The sequence below is a fragment of the Mesoplodon densirostris genome, chromosome 6, assembly GCF_025265405.1.
Source record: "Mesoplodon densirostris isolate mMesDen1 chromosome 6, mMesDen1 primary haplotype, whole genome shotgun sequence".
Taxonomy (NCBI): Eukaryota; Metazoa; Chordata; class Mammalia; order Artiodactyla; family Ziphiidae; genus Mesoplodon; species Mesoplodon densirostris.
In genome coordinates this window covers 71,777,976-71,803,162 of record NC_082666.1, presented here as the reverse complement: position 1 = coordinate 71,803,162, position 25,187 = coordinate 71,777,976, and the positions used below count along the sequence as shown (strand labels likewise).

The 25,187-nt window shown below is 44.1% G+C and overlaps 1 protein-coding gene across 1 annotated transcript in view; it reads left to right on the top strand.

Moving 5' to 3' along the window:
- Positions 1-24,709, top strand: part of SLC1A1 (solute carrier family 1 member 1) — a 70,142-nt gene extending 45,433 nt beyond the window's left edge. The window contains exons 3-12 of the mRNA XM_060100829.1: positions 4,534-4,626; positions 6,289-6,403; positions 8,076-8,118; positions 9,539-9,634; positions 12,503-12,687; positions 13,808-13,915; positions 15,773-15,895; positions 16,279-16,473; positions 22,206-22,340; positions 24,463-24,709. Coding sequence (XP_059956812.1) covers positions 4,534-4,626; positions 6,289-6,403; positions 8,076-8,118; positions 9,539-9,634; positions 12,503-12,687; positions 13,808-13,915; positions 15,773-15,895; positions 16,279-16,473; positions 22,206-22,340; positions 24,463-24,709 — 1,340 coding nt within the window. The remainder of the gene's footprint in view (positions 1-4,533; positions 4,627-6,288; positions 6,404-8,075; positions 8,119-9,538; positions 9,635-12,502; positions 12,688-13,807; positions 13,916-15,772; positions 15,896-16,278; positions 16,474-22,205; positions 22,341-24,462) is intronic.
- Positions 24,710-25,187: the final 478 nt, after the last annotated feature.

Here is a 25,187-nt window from a genome sequence, read left to right as displayed (position 1 = left end):
AAGATTACCTGCCAAGTTCCTAATCTCTGACACAGGGGTGGATCTTTGAAATGGGCTCACTTTGTAAGGAGAGGAATACCAATAAGAAGTGCAGTTTTTTCTGTCACATGGAAAGCATCGAGTACAAAATTCATAAAGCATCTTATTTAATACACGGAGGATCCAGAAAAGAAAAAGCCTCTGGCCTTAGAGCACTATGGTCAGCATGGTGATGGAAAAGCACACCAAGAGATGATGGCTGATCAGGCTTACCGTCATCCTCTCCACCGCCCCTGTGCTACCAAGGTACAGGTTGCACTGAATTTCTTTTTTAAATAAATTTATTTATTTAATTTATTTATTTTTGGCTCTGTTGGGTCTTCGTTTCTGTGCACAGACTTTCTCTAGTTGCGGCGAGCGGGGGCTACTCTTCATTGCGGTGCGCAGGCTTCTCATTGTGGTGGCTTCTCTTGTGGAGCACGGGCTCTAGGTGCGCGGGCTTCACTAGTTGTGGCACACGGGCTCAGCAGTTGTGGCTTGCAGGCTCTAGAGCTCAGGCTCAGTAGTTGTGGCACACGGGCTCAGTAGTTGTGGCTTGCAGGCTCTAGAGAGCAGGCTCAGTAGTTGTGGCGCACAGGCTTAGTTGCTCCGTAGCACATGGGGGTCTTTCCGGACCAGGGCTCGAGCCTGTGTCCCCTGCATTGGCAGGCGGATTCTTTTTTTTTTTTTTTTTTTTTGCGGTATGCGGGCCTCTCACTGTTGTGGCCTCCCCCGTTGCGGAGCACAGGCTCCGGACGCGCAGGCTCAGCGGCCATGGCTCACGGGCCCAGCCGCTCCGCGGCATATGGGATCCTCCCAGACCGGGGCACGAACCCGTATCCCCTGCATCGGCAGGCGGACTCTCAACCACTTGCGCCACCAGGGAGGCCCGGCAGGCGGATTCTTAACCACTGTGCCACCAGGGAAGCCCTACACTGAGTTTTGTAATATATTTAAGCTTGACTTTATTCATTCAACATTGCTGAGCACCCACTAAATGCTGGACATTCTGGTAAGGTCTAGAGATTATGCTGATGTCCAGTATGGTAGCCATTAGCCACATGTGGCTATTTATATTGAGATTAAAATTAAGCAGAATTTAAAATCAGTTCCTCAGTCACACTAGCCACATTGCAATTGCTCACTAACCATGTGTAGCTGGGGCTACTGCAATGGACAGCACAAACCAAGAACATTTCTATCATCACAGGAAGTTCTACGGGCAGTGCTGGTCTAGAATTTTGTAGCACGTGGATAGACCCAGTATGACATAGTGGTTAAGATCTGGCCCTTGGGGTCAAACCTGGGTTGGGATCCAGCTCCACCACTCAACAGCTGTAGGACCTTGGCATGTCACTTAGCCTTTCTGAGCCACAGCCTTCTCTGTTAAATGGGAGTAATAAGGCCTACCGCGTGGGGTTATATAGTAAGCATAAAAGGAGATGATGCACTTAACATGCAGTCATTGCTCAATACACAGTTTCTATTATCTTTTCATTTTTATAATAATTATCATTACTGGCAGGTGGGGTGTTTAGACCATCCATTCAGACATTTTATATTCATGTTAGGTTCAGTAATGTTCCTGTTATAAAGGTTTTCAAATATTAGGCTGTTTCCCTGCATATGTTCCCTCCCTTTATGGCAGTCACCCACCCCTCATCCTCAACATTGTGTTAAAAATTGTTGAGAACCTGGATTTGAGTGCGAATTCTGCCCCCAATCAGTGGTGGCTAGAAAGTTACAGTGGTAACTCTAGAGAGGTGGAGAAGTGTGACTGTTGATTTGAATAGACTTCTGATATATCCAAGAGAACTGTAGGACCTAGGTAGATTTGAGAAATGGGGCACAAAGCTCTTTCTGAAAGTAACTACAAGAGAGTTGCTGTACTTCAGCAGAGGGGAGCTGGCTGACTGCTTTGGGGGCTGTATTTGTTTAAAATATTTCCACCAAGAATCTCATTATTATGAAGCCTTTTATTGCCAGCTGGAACCTGGAATAAAAGCAGAGGCACCAGCCCATGACCAAATCATTAAGACAAATTAAGACATATCCATATATGCTGGAAACAATTACCCACATAGATTTAATTTGTTTCACTGCTGGAAGAAAATCCTGAGCGGGCATGAAACACATACCTGAGAACAGTTCTGCAGTCACCCTGTGAGCCTGTCACTTGTCAGCGCCTTAGGGACTGGGAGATGCTTAAATTGGATGTCTAACAAAGGACAATATATCTGAAAATACATCTTCTGTTAGATCAGGGATACAGGTGTTTGTACAGGTTACTTGGAGTGCTGTTAAGTTGGTGATTTTCTTTTTTTTAACCTACCATTATTGTTATGAATAATTATAATTGTTTATCAAAATGTATGGAGCTCAAAAATGGAATAGGAAGATTTTATAATCAAATAATACACATAGCAAGCTTATATATTTGCATTATTGTTTGCTCTTTTTTAAGAGACCAAAGCTAAATATGAGATAGTTCATTGGTTTCTGAGTTGTAGCCTTCAGTGTCTCTTAATTTTTTTGTTGTTATTGTTTCTTGCAGAATTATTGTTTTTAATTGTCTTAACATTAGGAAAAGAAAGTCTGCTCAGCATACCACATTCTTTTTCCCAAAGAAAGAGAATAGGATCTATCATCCAGGTTATTCTAGTATGTGACTGCTGCAGTATACCCATCATATGGTAATTGCACAATCTTGCTCTGGAGGTTGGTGAATGAGCCCTTAACAACATCCTGGGGTGACTGCTAGAGGCCAGAGCCCCTTCTCTCAAAATATTAACTTCATAAGGAGCAATCAACAGCCAGAGGAATGGTGTGTTTAGAGTGAGAGATGACTTTTTCTGTCATCATCATCATGATAGCTTCCTTACAGATTTTTCCTGTACGTCAACTATGTACGATTATATTTGAGGAGCATAATCCCCTAGTCACTTAAAAAAAATGGATAGGCCTTTTATAGCATGAGGAGTGAATATAAAAGCTACTAGTGCTTGCTGATAGCCTGCAGGTTTATGACCTTTTCCTCGGGGTTGCCTCATGACAACCTCTTCGTTTTTCCTGCTACCCTGTACTTCAGGTTTTGCAAACAGTTATGGAACAACTCATGTGTGTTGAAGACTCAAAAATCACTTTCTATGGTGATTGTTTGATTCAAAATGTGATTCTCATTTTGGAAATCGGACAGGGTAGTCTGAAACCTTCAAGTGACAGTGCTGAAAGATGACTTGGTCACTTCTGAACCTGCCTCGTGTCCCATGTAGAAGCAGTCCAGTTAGAGAGATGCATCATTTGATTCCATTTATATAAGCATCTTTGATGAAACGCAGAGGTTTCTAGCAAGGAGGGATGTGTGCCTTCTACCTCTACAGCTATCCTTGGCATTCTACACAACCATTTCAAGTCAGGTAACATTCAGTCATTTTACTGGCAGCCAAAGACCATCTGAAACTAGATCTAACAATGTGGTCCTAAGTCTCTTTGATTACCTGTGCCCTCGGAAATTTTTATTTATATCCCAACTCCAACTGGGATTTTAAGGAGTCTCACAATCAAAGCCATACAGAATAAGGTTGTAAACATAAAAGCAATTTAAAAATCATGAAAAGAAGGAAATTTGCTAGCCAGGATGGATAATGAAATTACTGTCATTTATATTGAATCTGGCCCTGAGATTGTCTAAAGATCCATCATTAAGTAGATGATTAAATACCTATGGTACAGCCACACGACAGAAGATTATGTAGCCTTTAAAATTATCTGCAGGGTGAATTTGTAACAATAAGAAAAGATGCTTATAATACAGTATTTAGAAGAGAAAGGATTAAAAACTGTCAAATTGTCTCAGCCATGTTTACAAAACATTGAGAAAAAAATATGGGGATAAAATTCACCAGAATATTGACTACAGCTGATGACATGAAGTGATTTTTGTTTTCATCTTTATGTTTTTTTCTTTTCTTCAGATAATTACAATGAACATATATATTATAATCACATGTAAAAGTTATTTTTTTAGTTGACTGAGATTCCTGACAAAAAAGGCAGAAAGGGAGACAATCATGAGTTACATGGTTTTTATTATGTGATGAAAGAACTTTCTCCGTTCTTCAAGGTAAACTTTTCCTTGATACTGAATCCCAAAAGAATGTTGAGTGATATAATGTACAAATCTTGATAAAGTTCTTAGAGCGGATGCAGAAGGGGGGACTCCTTTTACTGTCTCATGACCACCCCCAAGAGCAGCCAAAGACACAGCACTCACTATGGGCTAAAGTAGTGGGGATTAGCCAGAGGGGAACTTGCCTCCCACTAGGCTCCCACCTGCGTTTGGAATGTTGAAGTGGTTCTTTTGCCCATTGCACTTACTCAAACAAAATGTGTGAGATAGGCCTAGCAGATGCAGACACAGCTCTCAGCTCTTTTTTACACACCTTGAGGATCGAATCACCACCAGTCCTGGAAATTTTTTTGAGTAATATAATTTGATTTCTCTCCCCTTTTCAGGTGTTGCTGCACTGGATTCCAACATATCTGGAAAAATTGGTCTACGTGCTGTCTTCTATTATTTCTGTACCACTGTCATTGCTGTAATTTTAGGTAAATTTATTTCTGAATCCTTATTTTTCTGTATAATTGTGACTTTCCATTTAAAAGTAGTTGACTTTTAAAAATGCACACTTTCTTAAAATCAGAAAGTACAATTGTCAAACTACTATGAAGCTTTTTGGCTTGAAGTCAGCACAGCACATTTTATATGAACAATATAATACGGACTGAATTTCAGCCGTGGTACTGCTTATTAGTGTCTCTAGTAAGAAACAGAAAGAGGGTGACAGTTCTGTGCCATATCTACCTTATTGGGTAGAAAGAAATGAAGCCAAGAGCTAATATAATCTTTAAACTTGATAATTAGTCTATAATAGTGGCTTTGAGTATAATTATAAAGTATTTCCAGAAAGATAGCGTTTCATTACATTTCAAATTTCATGTAGTAGCCAGAGCTAACAGAGTCTTGCCAAGTATAAATTCCACTTGAAAGAGGGAGAATGTTCTAATAAGAGAATATGGTTGCTCTTATACATTTGGCACTCTTTTCTGAAAAAAGTATGGTCCATCCTTTGGGACCTAGCATAACATCTTAAGAAGGATGCCTGGAGTGGGAAGAGAGGAGAGGAGTGTACTCAGATGTTGCAGCCAGTTTGACCCTTGCAGCTCTGCTTTAATGAACTGATAAAAGGTGATGAAGATGTGACATTTTAGTGGTATTAGGCCAGGGGACTTAGGAGGGCCTGAACCCCGCCTTAAATCAAAGCTACATCTCCTCATGAGATTCCTGAGGGAGGCCAAGGCAAAGAACAAAGCTGGGCTTATCTATTTTCTGCAACCCTGAGACAGAAGAGTGGACCACACCCATTCATTGCCCCTCTATTGCCCAGTGACTCCTCCCATTAGCAAAACTGACCCATTCAGCATCCTTAAGTCCTACCCCCTTGGACTAGCATTTCTCCTTGGGAAGAGTGATAAAGGGCATGGGGCCTTTTCTTCTTCACTCCCCTCCAGTCAAACAACCTGGTCTTTCCTAAAACCTCCCACCTCTGCTTGAACATCTCAAGAGGAACCCATTACCTCCAGAGGCCAGAATGGGGCTTTCAGATGCTCTCTGTCTAGACATTTCTTCTTTACAATGAGAAGAACTATCTCTCCTTGGAACTCCTGTCCTCATTCCACCCCCTAAGAGTCAAACGGAACAACACTTCCTAACCCAAATCCTTTTGTGGGTTACACAACAGCTTTCCAGATATTTGAAGGCTTGTGATATGAAAGGAAAATAAGGCTTATTCTGTATGACCCTCAGAAAAATAACCAGCAACTGTGGGTAAAAGTTACAGAAAGATTTTGAGTGAGTGCCCTGAGTTGGAAAATGAATTATTCTCACCCTAACCCCTGCCTAGGCTGATCTCATAAGCTAAAGAAAAGAAAAAAAGAGGATTCTCATCAGCAGGTGTTTCCAGAAGCAGTTCTGGAATGCAGCCCCTTCCTTTTTTAAAAACACACATGAAGAGTTCTTTCTGCTTCATTTAGATGGAAAAGTAATAAAGGCAGCTGCTGAGGTCCCCACTGAGGCTTGTCATTTTGGCTGGACCTCAGGGTCCCCATCCCAGGTACCACCAGGCCTATTGCTTCTAAAATGGATCCACGAGGGGTGTCAGGTGCCCTGGGAGGTTCTTAATGCTCTGTGGGTGCTATCTTTGGTCATAGGTATCGTGCTGGTGGTGAGCATCAAGCCTGGTATCTCCCAGAAAGTGAATGAAATTGACAGGACAGGCAGCAGCCCTGAAGTCAGTTCAGTGGATGCCATGTTAGACCTGATCAGGTGAGTGTCTGGCCAGCAGGGTGGCTTCATAGGCATGCGACCTATGTGGTCGCACAGGGCCCCATACTTGGTTTAATGCTCTGCTGTTGCTGTCTTGAAATTTTTAAATTATCATACATGTTCATTTTGCCCTGGACCCTGCAAATTACACAGCCAGTCATGCTTACCAGGTCATGGTTCCAAGAGGGAATGGAAGGAACAGCGTTCTCTGTCAGGGTTTAGGATGGACAGAGATGCCTAAAGTATACTTGTTGCGTTAAGATGCCAGGCTGTGTTGGGTGGTCAGTTCTGAAGCACTTGAAGAAATACATTTTTTAATTGTACAGGAGAAACCCTCTTATCTGAAGCAATCAGGGCTGGAGATTGGTCAGTTAATTAAAAAAAAACAACCAGCATTTAAAGCAGAGAATCATAAATATGCATTACATATTTTGTTTACACTTAAAACTTAAATGCGTTTATTTGCCAATTTTTTCATGTCGGGCCAAGGTCTTTTCTTAGAGCGTGTCAGTTGATTTTTCATACTCCTGTTGCCTAGGCTGCCTTTATAAACGCATCATCTACAATTTCCAGATTCAGTTTCCATGAAGTGGAGAAACAAAACCCTTAGAAATAGCAAAGAAAGCTGATTGCCGAGTTCTTCCGGTTGTTTTTTAGTTCAATTGTCTTCCCTTACCTAATGCAACCACAGAAGTTTTACTCACTTGCCTCGATTGAGTTTCCAGGCATTCCAGCTTAGTTTCTATAGAAACTGCTCCTTCCTTTTCACACTGATAATGCATTGATTTACATAATTTTTAATTCAATAATAACGATTATTTGCAACTGGCGTAAAGAATTTGGGAACAAGTGCAGTGGACTCTCATTATCAATGAAAACAGAAATGTGGAAAATATTAAAGAAGTCTCTTAACTGCATGTCTACCTGCCAGCGTGAATTTCACCAAGGACAGCGAGCATGTCAGCTACTCGGTGAATCAGTTAAGCGTGACAGGTGGTTAGGAGAGCTTTCTATCTATCCCTGGTTGAAGCTCAGCAGGGAAAAATAAGTCTTAATACAAGGAAGTATTATGTAAAGGAGAGGCCAGAAGAGAAACCAGAGTACTAATTCTATCACATAATCATTTCCATCAAAGTATTGGGTATGACCAAAAAAACCCAAAAAAACAAAACAAAACACTTTTGCCTTGGGCTTCCCTGGTGGTGCAGTGGTCGAGAGTCCGCCTGCCGATGCAGGGGACACGGGTTCGTGCCCCGGTCTGGGAGGATCCCACATGCTGCCGAGCGGCTGGGCCCATGAGCCATGGCCACTGAGCCTGCGCTTCTGGAGCCTGTGCTCCGCAACGGGAGAGGCCACAACAGTGAAAGGCCCTCGTACCCCCACACCCCCCCAAAAAAAACAAAACACTTTTTTTTTTTTTTTTTTTTCTTTTTGCGGTATGCGGGCCTCTCACTGTTGTGGCCTCTCCCGTTGCGGAGCACAGGCTCCGGATGCGCAGGCCCAGCGGCCATGGCTCACGGGCCCAGCCGCTCCGCGGCATATGGGATCCTCCCAGACCGGGGCACGAACCCGTATCCCCTGCATCGGCAGGCGGACTCTTAACCACTGCGCCACCAGGGAGGCCCAAAACACTTTTGCCTTAATGTAATACTGCTTGTCCTGTCTCCAACAGGAATATGTTCCCTGAGAACCTTGTCCAAGCCTGTTTTCAGCTGGTAAGAATTATGACTTTTGCCCTCAAGTTGCTCCCCTCTTCCCTAAGATTTTTTTCCTGCTATGACCCAAGAAATGGAATGAGCCCGTCAAAAATGACAGGAAATTCACCTGTGAATGGAGGAATATCAGGTGACCTATTTTGTAACCCTAGTATTTCCAGGCACAGTGACATGCCTGTTGTAGCTCCTCCATTTTCCCTTAGGCCTTTATTTCTTTCCTCCAAAAGGGCTCAACTGGAGCAAGTCAGGAACCTGTCAAAAAATGAGTGTTTTAAAATGTGGCTTCTAGTACCTATTTTTGGAGAACCACATTATATTTGTGAAGAAACTTAGACTGTCTACACATACAATGCAGTTAGAAAAGTAGCCCTCCACCTCTTCTTTCCTTTCCCTCCCATGTTGGGAAATCAGTATCTGACCCACATGGGTGGTTAGTGTTCCTGGCATTTGGTCTTTTGTTTCATCTTTACATGCCCATTGCTGGCACTCTACAGAGCAATATAACAAAGCCAAGATTTTCTTCCTTTAGGAAGTTTAAGAATCTCTTCACTCCATTTCCTTTAAGGTTTTTCCTCTTGTTTATCTATGCACTTTAAGACAGCTGAGTCTATCACAAGCTGCTGAATTCATTTACATAATTACAGGAACAGAGACCTCTGTGTAGACCAACAAAAATAGCAATTAAATTGCTCCCTGCCGACCTCCAAGAGGTACAGAACCACCTCTATTTAGGGAGTGCCTTTGCAATTCAGCCACAGTGGTCATTTGTAAGGTTCCTGGTGTTGGCAGAGCCTCGTAGGAGTGACATTTATGCCTGGCATGATGTTATACTAGCTCTTTCTTAAACATCTCTGCTGAAGTCCAGCAGAATCAAACAGGGCCCAGTGAGATTTCAACAGAAATCTCACTCACGTAATAGCCCTAAAGGGACTATTGACTTCGGAACACCTGTATAGTTCTTGATGTTTGTTAAAGTCATGGTGACTACATTTATCCAAGTGATGAGGGGTTTTTTTCCAGATTAAAAATAATAAATGAATAAATAAATAAACAGAAACAAAAATGATTCGATTCCTATAGAATCCTATAGTATTGTCTGGTAAAGCAACTACAAATAAAACCCATGCTTTCTTTCACATTATTGCTCCATTAATTGGTCCCTTATTACAGAGGTGAGAGAGCATTTTGACACCATTGAATGGTGGCTGTGGAGGTCAGGAGGTTGGATTTCTCAATCCCATTTTTGCTTCCAAAGCCTCATGGGAGGTACCGTCCAAAACTGAAGCCAGCAGAGGCCTTGGAGGTGGACCCTTTCAGTGACACTTGTCTGGCCAAAGTAATACTCCTATAGTTTAGCCTCAGAAGCTTAAAAAAAATTCTTTTTTGGTTTGTTTGACTTTTTTCCCCGTCCATCGTGCAGTACAAAACCACACGTGAAGAAGTGAAACATCCCGATGAGCCAGGGACAAACACAACGGAGGCGTCTGTCACAGCCATCATGACAACTATTTCCAAGGTACCATTTCCATCCTGTTGTTTGCTCCCTTCCCTGGTAGGCAGGGGCTGAGCCATGAGTGAGCAGGAGATGGAAATAAGTAGATCCTCATTGTTCGCAGATTCCACGTTTGTGAACTCACCTAACTCACATTCACAGACGCACAAAGAGTGGTGAAAATTTTAAGTTGCCCAATGCACATGTTCCCCGCTGAGGCTGAACGAGGTTACACTCAGCCTTCTTGGTTCAGCTCTTACACGGTAAATAAGCGTCCTTTGTGCGGTGTGTTTATGCCACATTTTTCACATTTTTGTACTTTGTCTTGGTGATTTTGCTGTTTGAAATGTCCCCCAAGCATCATGCTGCAGTGCTGTCTGGTTAGTTTTCCCAAAGGCAGGCAGGCTGATGTGCCATATGAGAAAATACATGTGTTAGATAAGTTTCATTCAGACATGAGTTAAGGTGTGTTGGCTGTGAGTTCAATGTTAACAACTAAATAATATATATTAAATAAGGTGCCTTTGAACTGAAACACAGAGAAAACAAGGTTTTATGTTGATTATTTGGCAAAAATGTTGTGACTGTTGATTCCCAGGAACCTAATCCTATATTTCCCCTAGGAACATTGATTCAATATTCACTAATTCAGTGTTCACAGCCACTTTATAGAGTGTAACTTCTGAGAATAATGAGAAGCAACTGAACCACGCAGAGAAAAGAATGAGCCCTCTCACTTCTGTATCTCTGCCACCCACAGTTGAGTTGGGCACCTCTGGGAACTATGTTAGATTTGCAAGACTACTTAAACTGCAGGCCTACAGTTCCTTACCTGAAACTCTTTGCCCATATTTGATACCGAGTCCAGAGCTTTTCACTTTAGAAGGTCCAGGTGGTGTATGTACTATATGTTATACAACATCCTTAAGTGGAATTGACAATAACATTCTAGAATCAAGCACATCAGTATTTCTGCAACTAACTTATGAATGTTCTACCAAGTAAGAAAAATAGGCTATATGTAGCCTCATTTCAGTTCGGGATAGGTTTTGCCACCAAAAGTTTGCCATAAATTTATCAATGAAATCAACAGGCTTTGAGAACTTTGGGGATTTCAGCACTGGAGATTAGATCATGTGGGCCTAAAGTAGTATATTTGTAGTCCTGTAGATCGCTCCTGAAGGTACTCTGCCTTCACACAGAAAGGAAAGATTTAAGGAAAAAAGAAATACTCAGTAGACTTAAGAATTCAGGTTAAGTAGGCCACAGTTAGCTCCCTCTTTCTTCCTACAGAAAGCCCTTCATGACCTAGCTCCTCCCTGGTTTCCCAGCTTATTTCTTGGTGAGCCCAATCTATTCCATCCAGATCCACCTCCTCAATTAGTTTCGATTCCTGCTTTTTGATATGGTTCCATAAAGATTTTCTGAGCACCCTCCATGAGCCAAGCCCTGCTGGGCATTGGGATTACACTAGAGAAAAGACAGATGTGACATATGCCCTCATGTGAAGAGTGATGAATATTAAAACAGGGAAGAATAGGGTACTCTGGGGCATTCAGCAGGGAGGTTTAAATTAGTTTGGGGTCCATAAAGGATGAGTAGGAATTATTCAAGCAGGGTACAGGGACCTGGTGCATGATGACTTTTGCCTTTCCTTACATTTTTCTGGACTGTGCTTTCATCTCCTGGCTGCCTACTGCTCAGGCCTAGCTTTCCCTAACCTCACAGCCCTCATTCATGTCCCCAGTCTCCATATGATGCCTGTAACTCATGGTTTGGCTGTGCAGCTAATTACACACCATCTTGCTATCATTGGCTCATGTTTCTCACAGTTAGTCTTGTCTGTCCAGCTGCATTTTAAGACCTTATGCTGTAGCCAATGCAGGTAGCACACTAACTGCTCAATAAATATGTTTGATCATGTCAGATCATAAGTAAGAAATAATTGGTACCCCAGTGGCTCGTCCACATAATTCTTTGTAAACCTGGTTTGCACCACTCAGAATACGTTATCTCCCTGTGAAATCTCTCAGTAAATCTCATGCTGCACAACGCAGATTGAGTTATCTCTTGGTATATCTCATGCTCTTCTTACCCAGCATAAAACAAAGACATGGTTCATAGTAGTATATGTCTGGTTAATTTTTATGTGTCTAAAATCCTATTGGTCATCCAGGATTAGAGGCAGAAAAGAATATTCCTGTGTTCATTATCAGGATAAAACAGATAGTAAAGTGTCCTAAAAATGTCCACACTGGTAAATATTTTGAGCTTTCTGCATTATTAATCTGTATCTTTTTTATGCAGACTCCAAATGTAACTAGTTGTTAAAATAACCCTGAAAAGTACCTTGATTCTAAAGTTCTTATTAAAAATTTAAAACACCCCAGAATAAGAAATCTTCAAGAGAGGGCTTCCCTGGTGGCGCAGTGGTTGAGAGTCCGCCTGCCGATGCAGGGGATACGGGTTCGTGCCCCGGTCTGGGAAGATCCCACATGCTGCGGAGCGGCTGGGCCCGTGAGCCATGGCCGCTGAGCCTGCGCCTCCGGAGCCTGTGCTCTGCAACGGGAGTGGCCACAACAGTGAGAGGCCCACGTACCGCAAAAAAAAAAAAAAAAAAAAAAAATTCAAAAGAAATATTCAAATATGGATTTGTTGAAAGAAAGGAAAAAAAACACACTTTAAACTTCAGTGGCAGAGGGTGGAGGGCAGTAAAATTTGACCCACGCGTAGGTGTTTGTGTTTTTAATTATGTTTCCCGAAGTTGTTGATCCAAAGTTCTTGCTAGAGCCACTGGTTGGTATGGCTCTCATATCTTTCTGTTTCAGGGTCTATGCATTCTAACAAGATTGTAATCATGCATCAATATATTTTCTTGGTTTTGATCCACAGAACAAAACAAAGGAATACAAGATCATAGGCATGTATTCAGACGGCATAAATGTCCTGGGCTTGATTGTCTTTTGCCTTGTCTTTGGAATTGTCATTGGAAAAATGGGAGAAAGGGGACAGATTCTGGTGGATTTCTTCAGTGCTCTGAGTGATGCAACCATGAAAATCGTTCAAATCATTATGTGGTGAGCACATGCCGGTTAATGCCATCTTGCTTCCCCTGACCCTTCAAAACTAACATGAAGAGATTTATGTTTCTCAGTTGACCTCACCTTAGAGGAGGGTATCCAGACACTGGAGTATTAAATAATTCCATGTATTACTTAGGACTTAGGTCACTAACAAAAGTCTAGATATCAGCCATTGTCTTTTCTACCAAAGCCCTCGATCATCTTGCAACCAAGCAGCATTTATGTAAGAAATAACTCTTAAAGGAGTGATTTGAAAGAGTTTCCTGCACATCAGAACACAAGGTGCTTTCCTTCCCAGGCCCCAGGCAGAAGGGATATTCAGATATTTACAGTTGGTACGACATGGGCCCTAACGCATCCAAATAAAAGCTGCCGTTGGTGAGCATAGCAGTGGCACCACCTGAGTATCTGCCCTGTCCCTAGAGATGCCAAAAAGTCCACCTTTCCTAGGAGACCTCTGCCCCGCTTATCTCATAGCAAGTTGGTTCAATGTATAGACGCACTGACAGTGACATTTCAGTCACTTAATCCTGCTGAACCTCAGCTTCATCATATGTAAAAAAAGGCTAATAACCTCTACCCCTAGAGCTGGGAGAAGTACATTAAATGAAATGGTGCATGTAAAATTCTCAACCCAACGCAAAGCACGTAATGACGGCTCCACAAAGAGAGCTATTACGACCACTTGCACAACTAATCCTATTCTATTGCTGATACCACTACCTGGGAAACAAGACAACCATGTCTAGAAAGAGCCTAGTGGCCATATTTGGAGGGTCAAGCTAAGGAGAGATCTGCAGATGTGAGAGTAGGCAGGGAGTTTGTGTACCAGAAGCAAGGCATGGGGTATGTACCAGTTTAACCACACCTTCTAGCCAAGTGTACCCCTTACAGTAGCTTAGGTGGGTAGAAGTTAAGGTGCACAGGGGTGCTGAAACCTTGTGCCAGTGTGGTCCAGCAGGGCTGAAAGTGAGACCTTAGCTTCATTGTGTACTCCCAGCTGAGGGCACATGCCAAGCCCAGGTGCATGCCCTGGCTTGTTTCTTCCCCGGCATTCCCACCCTGAGAAAATACTTGATGACAGAAGTGAGTCTTTCTTATGTTTACTTTCTAGCTACATGCCGGTTGGTATTTTGTTCCTGATTGCCGGAAAGATCATGGAAGTCGAAGACTGGCAAATATTCCGCAAGCTGGGCCTTTACATGGCCACTGTCCTGAGTGGGTATGTCAGACTCAAGGGAAGAAACAGAAACCTCATTTGAGCCAATGGATTTCTGCTGAGAGCCTGGGTTTCAGTTGGTTAAAATTGGCTTCTCTCCCACGTGCAGGGAAAGATGGGGTTCAGAGATAAGAGAGCAGCGGGGAGGAGGGCTGCCCTTTAACGGCTGAACTGGAGGTGGATCACACTGTGCTAATTTCCAGATCTTGGCAGAACAGCCTGGACCATGCTTTGTCACTGCCTTTATTAGCTGTGTAAAAATCATATCTTAAAACAAGAGAAAAACCCACTGGTGGCCTCTCTTGGCCCACTCCTGGCCTTAACTTCTTCAAGGATGTAAACCAACCAAACCAGTAAGAACAGGCCCCACGTACCCCGAGTCTGAAAGAAATTAAGCAGGGCCTAAATTAAGTCAGACTGGAGCAACTAGGAGTGGGATGGCTGGTTGGTTCCACTCCTGTTGGTGGGGCTGGTAAGCACAGTCACAGCCTGCATCATTGGAGAGGGTGCTAGGAGAATCTTCAGATTGGTAAGAACTGTACAAAGCAGGAGGGCAGTAGGAGACAGGTTGTGTGCATATTTATTGTAGCCCACTTACTGGTTCTTGAGGGGAGATGTGGTGGGAGAGGTTATGAGTGGTGTGCCCAGATATCTAGCCGGGGGCAGGATACATCACATGTGCTAAGAAATATGGACCAAGGGAATGACTAAACATCATCAACTTGACTCCCATGGGTCCTTGCCCCCAAACACCCAACTGGAGTAATCAGCTCACCTATTGGAACTCAGATGCACTGGGGACTTTCCACTGCACAGCATTTGGTTCTTAATCTGTGTGTACCAAAAGCATAGTCCTGCTGGTCAATGGAGAAGAAAGCCAGAATCAAATCCCAGGGCCCCAGTAGTAATGGAGGTGGGACCATCCACTTTACTGGAGGCCAGGGGCTGTGTCCAGGTCATGGGGTGGCTGAGGTTTATTATGCTGAGCTATTTCATAATGGGGTTCTGCTGGTCTCTGCTCTATCGACCTATCTAGGTTTCTAACAGAAGACTAAAAGTCAGTTTCTCATAGTTCTAAGCCACAGGCTTTCTGTCTATAAGATCCTCTTTCCTGACCTCCAGGATCTGTATTTTCCATGACCATTTCTTATTATTTCAGCTTCACATAACTGATCTGTAAACTCTAAGTTCCCACTTACATGGCATCTGCTAAATCAGTCTCATTTCTTAAGCCCCCTGGCAAGGAATAGTTCGGAAGGTAGGAATGATAAAGAAAAGAGGGTCAGTCCTGAAGTATGACTGTGGAAAAGCAGGGATTACTTCCTCCTTATTGCACCCTGATTCTCCTCTTAGGTGGTGGGTGCCATCCAGCCAGACAGTGGCGTGGCCCAGGCTGAGTGCTGTGATGAGGGCTATAATACTATTGGCCACAGAGTCACCAAGGAGGGAAAGGTCAGCTTGACCTGGGAAGGTGAAGGAAGGCTTCCCAGAGGAGGGGCAAGTTTTGCTGAGTCTTAGATGAGGAATAAGAATTCAACAGGAGAAGGAAGTGAAAGCATGTTAGCACGTGTAGCAGGAAGCGCAGGTACAGGGCTCAGCAGCATGACACAATTCGTTCTGTGAGCTCCTAAACATGGGCTCAGCTACTGGCTTAGCCATTAACTTTGACAAGATATTTGATTTGCTGATTCTTTTGTTCCTCATATGTGCACTGGAGACATATATTCCTGTACTCTTTTTCATATTCTCATTGGGTCATTATGAAAGTTGAATGATATATCATGAGTAAAAATGCTGTTTGAAAAAAAGTAGCATGAAGAGATGCTAACATCTATGAACCTGTTTCTCTCCTGTTTACAGGCTTGCAATCCACTCCATTGTAATTCTCCCACTGATGTATTTTGTAATTGTACGAAAGAACCCTTTCCGATTTGCCCTGGGAATGGCCCAGGCTCTTCTGACAGCTCTCATGATCTCCTCCAGGTAAATAGAAGAGGGGTGTCTGGAAGAAGTCTGTGAACCAAGCCTTAGCAACTCTCACCTCACCAGATGAAGCACTGGCTGCAGCTGGCGGGTTTTGTAGCTGCATTTGAGAAATGACCTCCATAGTCTCTGCCCATGTCCTTAAACATATTCCCTCACCTATTGGATATTTCCTGCCCTCTTGGCAGAGCCTGCAGCCCGGAAGGGGTTATAGTGTAGCTGGGGGCAGTGGCAAGCACAGCGCCTTCTGACTCCTGGACCTGCCAAAAGTGCCATCATGCTTTGAGATCTCGGTTTAGTTTTTGGAACAGAGGTATCTCTTCAGGCAGGGATCGAGGACCAGCATTCCTAGACCATCAGTTCCTTTCTCTTTTATCACACAGTTCAGCAACACTGCCAGTCACTTTCCGCTGTGCTGAAGAGAAGAACCGGGTCGACAAGAGGATCACTAGATTTGTGTTACCCATTGGTGCTACAATCAACATGGATGGGACTGCACTCTATGAAGCAGTGGCAGCTGTGTTTATTGCACAGTTGAATGACTTGGACTTGAGCATTGGGCAGATTGTCACTATCAGGTGGGGCATGAAGTCACACTCATTTTCATCTCTGTTACTGGAATTGCCTCAAGTGAAAATCATCTGTGAAGGGAGATCAAGGATGGTCCAGTGATAGGTTGACTTTCTTGGTCTACAAGGTCCCTTCCCAAGATTAAGCACAACTATATTACAAGTAGTGGGATTGTGCTACATAAAACTGCTTCAGGTCTGGATAGCCAAAGGCATCCCTGTATTCTCAGTCCAGTGCACCCACTAGGGGCTAGGCAGAGTAGGCACCAAGGACTCAAGGTGGAATAAGGACCAGTTCCTGCTTTCAAGGGGTTCCTGGAGAAAGGTAAGGTATGAAGATATCTAAATAAGTGCTCGGTGGTATGGTAAAGGCTATAATAGAGGTTTGAGGGAACTGAAGAAGAAAGGGTTGGCTCTACCTGGGAAGGTGAGGATAGGCTTCCTGGAAGAAGGGAACGTTTAGCTAAGTCTTAGAAGAGGAATAAGAATTTAGTAGTAGAAGGAAGGAAGCTAAAAGCATTTTGGAAAAAGGAATAGCATTAACAGGGGTCTTGATGTAACTATGGCCTAGTTACAGAGTACAGACTATTTGGTATGGTTGACATAAAGAGTACAATGTGAAGGCAGGGATCATATCGTGGAGGGCTTTGTGTGAGGAGCTCATGGAAGGGTCTTAGACAGTCTTTCATATTATGGACAGATTTGCATTTTAGAGAGGTAACTGGTAATATGGTGGATGGCCCCAGTGGGGGCAGGAACCATAAGCTAGAAGACCAGTTAGAAGACTATTGCAAGTAAGGTATAAAAAGGCCTACATTAAGGTACTGACACGGGGGATGGGGAAGAGCTAATGAATTCAAGAGGCATTTACTGGATTCAGAGTGAGGGACAGAGGAAAGCTAGGATGACCCCCAGGATTAGTGGATGGTTCTGGATTGATGGATGGTGCTTACCAGCACAGGGACTAGTATAAGAGAAGCAAGTATAGGTGGGAAGGTAAAGAGATTACACTTTTTGACACACTGAATTTGAAATGCCTTTAAGACATGCAGGTGGAAATATGCAGTGAGACATGTGGTCACAACTGCAGATACAGAAGTCAGAGTCATCAGCTTGATGGTGCTCATCAAGCATGTGGGTCGTGAGTCAGTTATGTATGTTTGACCATGATTGGCTGTGACCTTGACCAAGTTACTCGAATTCTCTAAGCTTCCGTTTCTCACCTGTAAAATGAGGATAATAGTACCTACATTTTATGCAAGTAGTGATAATTAAGTCAGATGATGCACATAAAATGCTTAGAACAGTGCCTACATCCTGAGCACTCAGTAAATGTTGGGAATGGATGACATTACTTAGGGAGAGTTTGTAGAGAAGAGAAAAAGACAAAGGACTGAGCCTTAGAAAAGCCTAATATTAGAGGCAGGCAGAAAGGGGAAAACCCAATAGGAGAATGAGGAGGAATAGAAAGGTGGTAAGAGAGCCGTGAAACCATGGTGTCATGGAAACCCAGAGAAGAGAGATTTTCAAGGATGAAATGGTCAACAAGAGTAAAATCTTGCAGAGAATTGTAGTCAAACGAAGACTGAAATTGTCTGCTCAAGTAGATGGTGAAAATGTCATAGCAAATTTTTAAAAATTAATTAATTTATTTATTTCTCACTGCATTGGGTCTTCATTGCTGCACACGGGGTTTCTCTAGTTGTGGCGAGTGGAGGCTACTCTTTATTGTGGTGCATGGGCTTCTCATTGCAGTGGCTTCTTGTTGCAGAGCATGGGCTCTAGGTGCGTGGGCTTCCGTAGTTGTGGCACACGGGCTCAGTAGTTGTGGCGCACAGGCTTAGTTGCTCCATGGCATGTGGGATCTTCCTGGACCAGGGCTCTAACCCGTGTCCCCTGCATTGGCAGGCGGATTCTTAACCACTGCACCACCAGGGAAGTCCTCATTAGTGAGTTCTGCCAGAGATGTTTCTCTGGAACAGCACTGTTCAATATCGTAGCCATTAGCCACACACACAAATCGGACAGAGCAGACAGCGAAGGTTCTATCACTGTAGAAATAGGTGCCATCATAGTGGAAAACTCTACTGGACAGTGCTGCTTTGAAGTAGTGGGTTGGGATTAGAGTTAATCCTGAGACTTCAGTTTAGAGTAGAAGTTTAAGACTAAACCAGGTCCCTAGGCCTACCCACAGTTGAATCCGAACCTTTCAGAGCTAATTCACTCTTGCATCTGCAGCACTTGACATAGGCATAAATCCCAGGCATAAAGTAAGTTCTTGCAGTGTTCTAATGCAGTAAATTTTTAAATCTTCCCAACCCTAAATCATAAAGTATGTACTGCAGTTTGCTTGAAATTAACTGAAGACAAGTACAAACTAGACCATTTGGCACATCAGCTGGGAAGCTATACCAGTGCCTCCCGATCTGTAAAATGTATTAAGTGGCTAAGGAAGCTAGACCTCAAGGAGCATGGGTAAAATTCTGTAATTTGAGTAGCAGCGAGTATGTTAAAAGTGAAACCCTGAACCATGCCTGAAAAAGTTCCACAACCACCGTGGTTCCAGCAGTTGTTACTTTTACTTCTCCAAGTGCCTTTTCCCACCTCCCTCACCACAGCCTGTGGAACCCAGTCTGTGCTGAACTTATTTCCAAGGAGTGGTTGTATGAGGTGCCAGTTCTTTTGGGTATTTGCCATTTGGGGGATGAATTCCCTTCCTCTGCTTCAGTCATAAGTTTCCTAGATCTTTCTAACCCTTTTTTTAAAAATTAATTTTATTTATTTATTTTGGCTGTGTTGGGTCTTCGTTGCCACACACGGGCTTTCTCTAGTGGCGGCGAGCAGGGGCTACTCTTCGTTGGGGTGCACAGGCTTCCCATTGCGGTGGCTTCTCTTGTTTCAGAGCATGGGCTCTAGAATGCAGGCTCAGTAGTTGTGGCACACGGGCTTAGTCGCTCCGTGGCATGTGGGATCTTCCTGGACCAGGGCTCAAACCCATGTCCCCCCTTTGGCAGGCAGATTCTTAACCACTGTGCCACCAAGGAAGCCCCTCTGGTGTGTTCTTAAATCACACTTGCTGATAACTACTGGCCCAGAGTAATCATTGACTTAAAAAATCCTCCGGCTCTACCTGGGAGAGAATGAAATAATAAGTGTTATATATTTTTTAATTTTACAAGTTACAGTTGTGGCTTATGTGGTTGATGGTTACAGAGATTTTTGGACCCATAGTTTATCTCTTTCTATGGTCCTTTTGGACTGGACATCAAAGAAACATCAAGGAAACCATCCACCTAAAACATTCCCTTCTGTGGTTTTGTCAAAATATTCACTTATCAAAGGTTACAACTGATTGAAAATGGGATAAAGTTTCTTATAACAAAAGAAAATTATGGGATTTCGGGCCTAGAAAGAGCTTAGAGGAAAAAAGTAGCAGCAGTAGTAATAGTAGTTGTTTTTATGATAATTTTAATAGTAATACTAGCAGCAGTAGTAGTTGTAACAGCTGCTGACATAGCAAAATGACATCAGTTTTAAGCATCTACTATATCCAGGTGCTTTACTTGATGCCTTACATATATTACCTCATCTAATCTTAACAGCAGCCCTGCAAAGTAAACATATTCTCCCCATTTTACAGGCAAGAAATTGAGACTCAGAGAAGTAACTTGCCTAAGGACACACCGTTAGTAAAACGGCAGAGCTGGATCTGTCTGCCTCTAAAACCTGTGCTCACTTTAGCTCACGACTCAGTCCCCAACCTGTATGGAGAGCTTAGTTTTAAATGGCCTGACCTAAAACTTGATCTCAGTGCTAGGAAAGAACTTTCTACCAATGATTGTTGTGTTTTCTTCTGTGAAACCCTCTAAGTCAAAGTGGGGTATGTTCAAGAAGAAGTAGTTTTTTTATATTTTTACCCCCATCTGAAGATTTATAGTTCCAAGTTTCAGACCTAAGCCAGGCAAATGGCTGAAGTTTAATCAGCAAGGTCAAGGCTCAAGGGCAGAGTTTTCTTTGACCAAATGGATTTTGAGTTTCAAGCCCAGCCTCAACCATAGGGACGTGGTTAACCGTGATGTGTTGGGTCTTCCAAGAGGGAACAGTGGGTATGGACACAAATCACTTTGACAAAGAAAACCCACTGATGCATTCACTTTAAATGTTTTCGACCACCACTGACATAAACTTAAGTTTTCCAAAGACTGCTTAAGTCAGAACAGATCTAAAGGATTATGCAAGCCTGAAACTTTTAGAGGAATGGGGACAGCCCCAGAAATCTCTAATTTACTATAAGTTGGTGGTCACAGCGACGGAAGGAAACCACACTTGTCAAAGAACTCTGGCCTGTGTCTGACCGTGCCCTCAGAGACCACCTGTGACACATCACTAGGCAGATGAATGAACAGTAGAATCAGCTTGGTGAGAACTCTGAGGCTTTTTTTTAGCCCACAGAGTATGGATTTGTGGATAGAATCAGGGATTCTTCTAGTTTAAATTGACAGTGTCTCCATCTTCAGCTTTAAATCCAATGGCATCCTTGGCCCAAGGATGAGAACGTGTATCCAGAAAATATAGGGGTCCCCTCAAGCTCATTCAAATCCAGGGACATTTCAGGGCAGGGCAAACCCTTGTTTTCTCCAAAATGACCAGATTTAAATCAGGAAGATGTTGCTGAGAAAAAACTGCACATTCCAAAGAGAAAAATCCCTAGTGCCACATTTGATCTGGGCAAGAGGGATCTTTTTAAATACAAGGTAATGAAGTTAATTTGGCTGCCTCTCCTGGATTCCAGATCTTTCTTCCTTTTGCACAAAGTGCATCTACTGGCAAAAAGGAGCAGTTGGGAATAAACACTTGTACCTTGGACAGGAGTCACAGCTATTTCTCAACTCAGTGCCCTAAAGGGCAGCTCCCAGAGAGGTCAAGAGACTTGTGATGTCAAAGAAAGTGCATGGAGCTTCCCTGGTGGCGCAGTGGTTGAGAGTCCGCCTACCGATGCAGGGGACACGGGTTCGTGCCCCGGTCTGGGAAGATCCCACATGCTGCGGAGCGGCTGGGCCCGTGAGCCATGGCCGCTGAGCCTGCGCGTCCGGAGCCTGTGCTCCGCAACGGGAGAGGCCACAACAGTGAGAGGCCTGCCTACCGCCAAAAAAAAAAAAAAAAAAAAAAGAAAGTGCATGAAACCTGTTTGGCCAGTGCCTCATTCCTTTGCCTTCACCTGGAATACCCTTGCCCATCCACCCCCATCCCCGCCCCTTCACCATCCTTCAAGGCAGTGTAAATTCCTGGCACACTTAGATGCTCAATAAATGATTGCCTGGGTGAGTAGATGGAGGAAGGGAGGAAGAAAGCAGGTGGAGAGGTACTTGGCACTTGTTTAGGATGGATGGATTCATGGATGGGTGGATAACGCCCTCCATGAACACCTCGGCTGGTAAACTCTGGCCTTCCTGTTAAGTGTCTCTCTAGCTCCCTTTCTGTGTGCCCCTCACGCCGTTCCTCTCCACTTCCTCACGTTAGAATGACTTGCCATATCTACCCCCTGGAAAAAGATGACGCTCTTCTCAGTCTTCCACAGCTCTCTAATGAGGCAGAGCTTGTGCTCAGCAGAGAACAGATTCTGACCGGCCAGTCTAGCGACAGAGCAGTAACAGCCAACAGGACTAACCGTTTTGGACTGGGGCCCTTGAAGGGAGAAATGTGTGTCTGACTCCTTTTGTGTTGGTATGTTTTGTCTACAGTGTCACGGCCACAGCCGCCAGCATCGGAGCTGCCGGTGTGCCCCAGGCCGGCCTGGTGACCATGGTGATCGTGCTGAGTGCCGTGGGCCTGCCCACTGAGGATGTCACTCTCATCATCGCTGTCGACTGGTTCCTGTGAGTTGGAATACATGCATTGCCTCTGCCGGATGGGAAGGCAGGCTTCCCAGCCACGCATAATCTGCAGTCTGTCATCAGATTGCCTAATGAGCCATCTGTTGCTGCTTTAATTTCCCTCTGACCAGGCTATCTGATAACATGCTTAAAAACTAACTCCTCATAACTTCAAGCCGTGATTTTATAAAGCTAGTGATCGCCATTAACTCATTATACCTGGTAATGCTCAAGGTTAGGAGCTGGGTGTGGGATGAGATAAACATAAAATAATAAGGTGAAGAAGCTGGGCAAGGCCCCAGACACTCCAAACCCAATAGGCCACCCTAGCCTATCCCAGCCCTGAGTCAGCATCATAGATTCAGAACACCCTGGTTCAATGTCAGCCCACCTTCCCAAGATCGTCAGCACCATCAGGGCAGTAGCACAAGCAAAGGCTTTGGGATAAGACTAATTTGGATTTGAATCCTGGTTCAGTGTCTTACTGGCTCTTTGACCTTGAGCAAGTTCCTTAACCTCCCTGGGGGCCAGCTGCATTACCTATGAGATGGGAAAGGTTCTGTCTAGTTCATGGGGTTGGTATAAGGACTGAGTGAGCTAAAATCAGAGGAATGTCCAGAACAGTGTCTGGCCAGCAGTATGTGCTCAATTAACAGCCAAGTTTAATTGTTATGATTAGAATGAGTTGGACCTTTCAGGCCTGAACCAACGATTCATTCTCTCTCTCTCTCACAAAACAACAGACACACACATGCACACACCTACCTAAGGAACACAGCAGAACATCTGGGTAAGAACATGCCTTTTGTGACCCCCAAGGTTAAAGTTAGAATGAGCCTGGTTCCCGGCTTTAAACTTGATACCCACTCTGTGCAGTGGTCTTCCAGCATCTGGGTGTGGCTCTGTCCCCTGGCCATCAGGGGAGAGTTTGCTCCATATTGAGCCTTCACTCAGAACCAGCCAGCTTTACTGGGGAGTACAGAGCTATGTAGTTTGCAAGTAGCAGCTGAAATAGTACAAAGGGAAGCAGAAACATTCCATGTGGCTTTGAAGATACCATCATATCCCAGAAGGCAGAAGCTTCTGCACTTGGGAAGCTGCTATGGGGCCCCCTCAGCAGCTAGCTGGTTCTTCAAGGCCCAACTGAGGTGGTACCTTTCTTGCCAAGATACCCTACCATTGAGGCAAGTGCTTCAATTTTTCTTTCTAGTGGTGATGGTGGATTTGCACTTCTCTTCTTTCCCTGGTTCTTCCTGAAACACCAGTGACCTTCACTTCCAAGACATCCAGAGAAGTCAAAGGCCTGACCTGATCCACGGACAAGAAGACACTAGCTGGTCCACACCAGGGTCTAGTTCAGTCCATGTTCTAAATAGCAGGAGAGCACCCAGAATGGACGTGTGTAAGCACGTGCGTAAGCCTTTTCTGTCCTGCAGGTGTAGCTTTCACATTATTCATGTACACATTTCCTAGCAACAGTGCTCCAGCATCCAGGATGCCTCCTACACCTACTCAGCTTCCTGCCACCGGCCTCTCCTCTGGGCTGTCTGGGGGTTTACAGTGGCTGAGAGTGCCACAAGGAGTAAGCTGTTCCCAGGCTGGCTGGGGTTTCTGATCCTGTGCTCAGTGGTGTCCCTGCTGGCTTGCTCATGGAGTGACCTTGTGTGGGAAAGAAAGGAGCACACCGGGGACACACACACCACCCACAAAACATCCAAGTTCTCTCATCTTGGCCAAAAGAAAGCTCAGAAATGCCCATAAGAAAGAGGTTGGGTGAAAGACTAATGAATCCTGACCCTCCCTCAGCTCCCCCAAAGTATCTGTGAAGACGGTGTTCACATTTCTTTGGGAGGAGAGGAGGGAATTTAGGGAGCTCAGTGCTGAATTCAGGAGATTCACTGTGACTGACGGGGACCCAGGGCAGCCTGTATGCTCATTCTGTGCCTTTACAAACCACCTCTGGCCCAGGCCTGTGAAGTGGAGAGCCTCTGGTCAGCCAGCCCTGGGGACAGTACTTTGTGCTTTATTTAATTTGTAACTGAATTCCTTGGGTCCTTTCCCGTCTCCAACTTGAAGGAAAACAAAATCCGGGCCTTCTGTCTGACTCTCCGTCTGTCCTCCCCAGGGATCGGTTCAGGACCATGGTGAATGTCCTCGGCGATGCATTCGGGACTGGCATCGTGGAGAAGCTCTCTAAGAAGGAGCTGGAGCAGATGGATGTTTCATCTGAGGTCAACATCGTGAACCCCTTTGCCTTGGAATCCACAACACTCGACAATGAAGACTTGGACACCAAGAAGTCCTATGTCAACGGAGGCTTTGCTGTCGACAAGTCCGACACCATCTCATTCACCCAGACCTCACAGTTCTAGGGCCCTGGCTTTGGAAAACGGGGAGTGGTGAAGGACCTCTCCAGGAGAGTCATCTCTTAGCAAATTCAAACATTAAGTAAGGAAAAGAAAAACACTAACCGCCAACTGTACGTTGGAGTTGATATACAGACCTCTGGTTTATTTTCTATATTTGGATTCACAGCTTTTGCTCTCCGAGTTCTGAGATTTGGGGGTGGGGTAAGATGAGAGAAAATTGATTGAAAGGAAAGCTGTATTATATGGAATTTTTAAATCTATGGGAGACAGAGTTAGGAAGTATTTAAAGTAGTAACTGTTTTAATTAGGTAATATCAATAGATGTGAAAGAGAAGCTGCTTTCTCATGCACAGACCAGTGTTTTGGGTTTAAAAAAAAATATTCTGTCATTACTCAGGCTTTCTATTGCCATGGATTTCCTTTGACCTCTCACATTTTTATAGATTATAATGCATCTAAACACCCCCACACACAAGTTAAT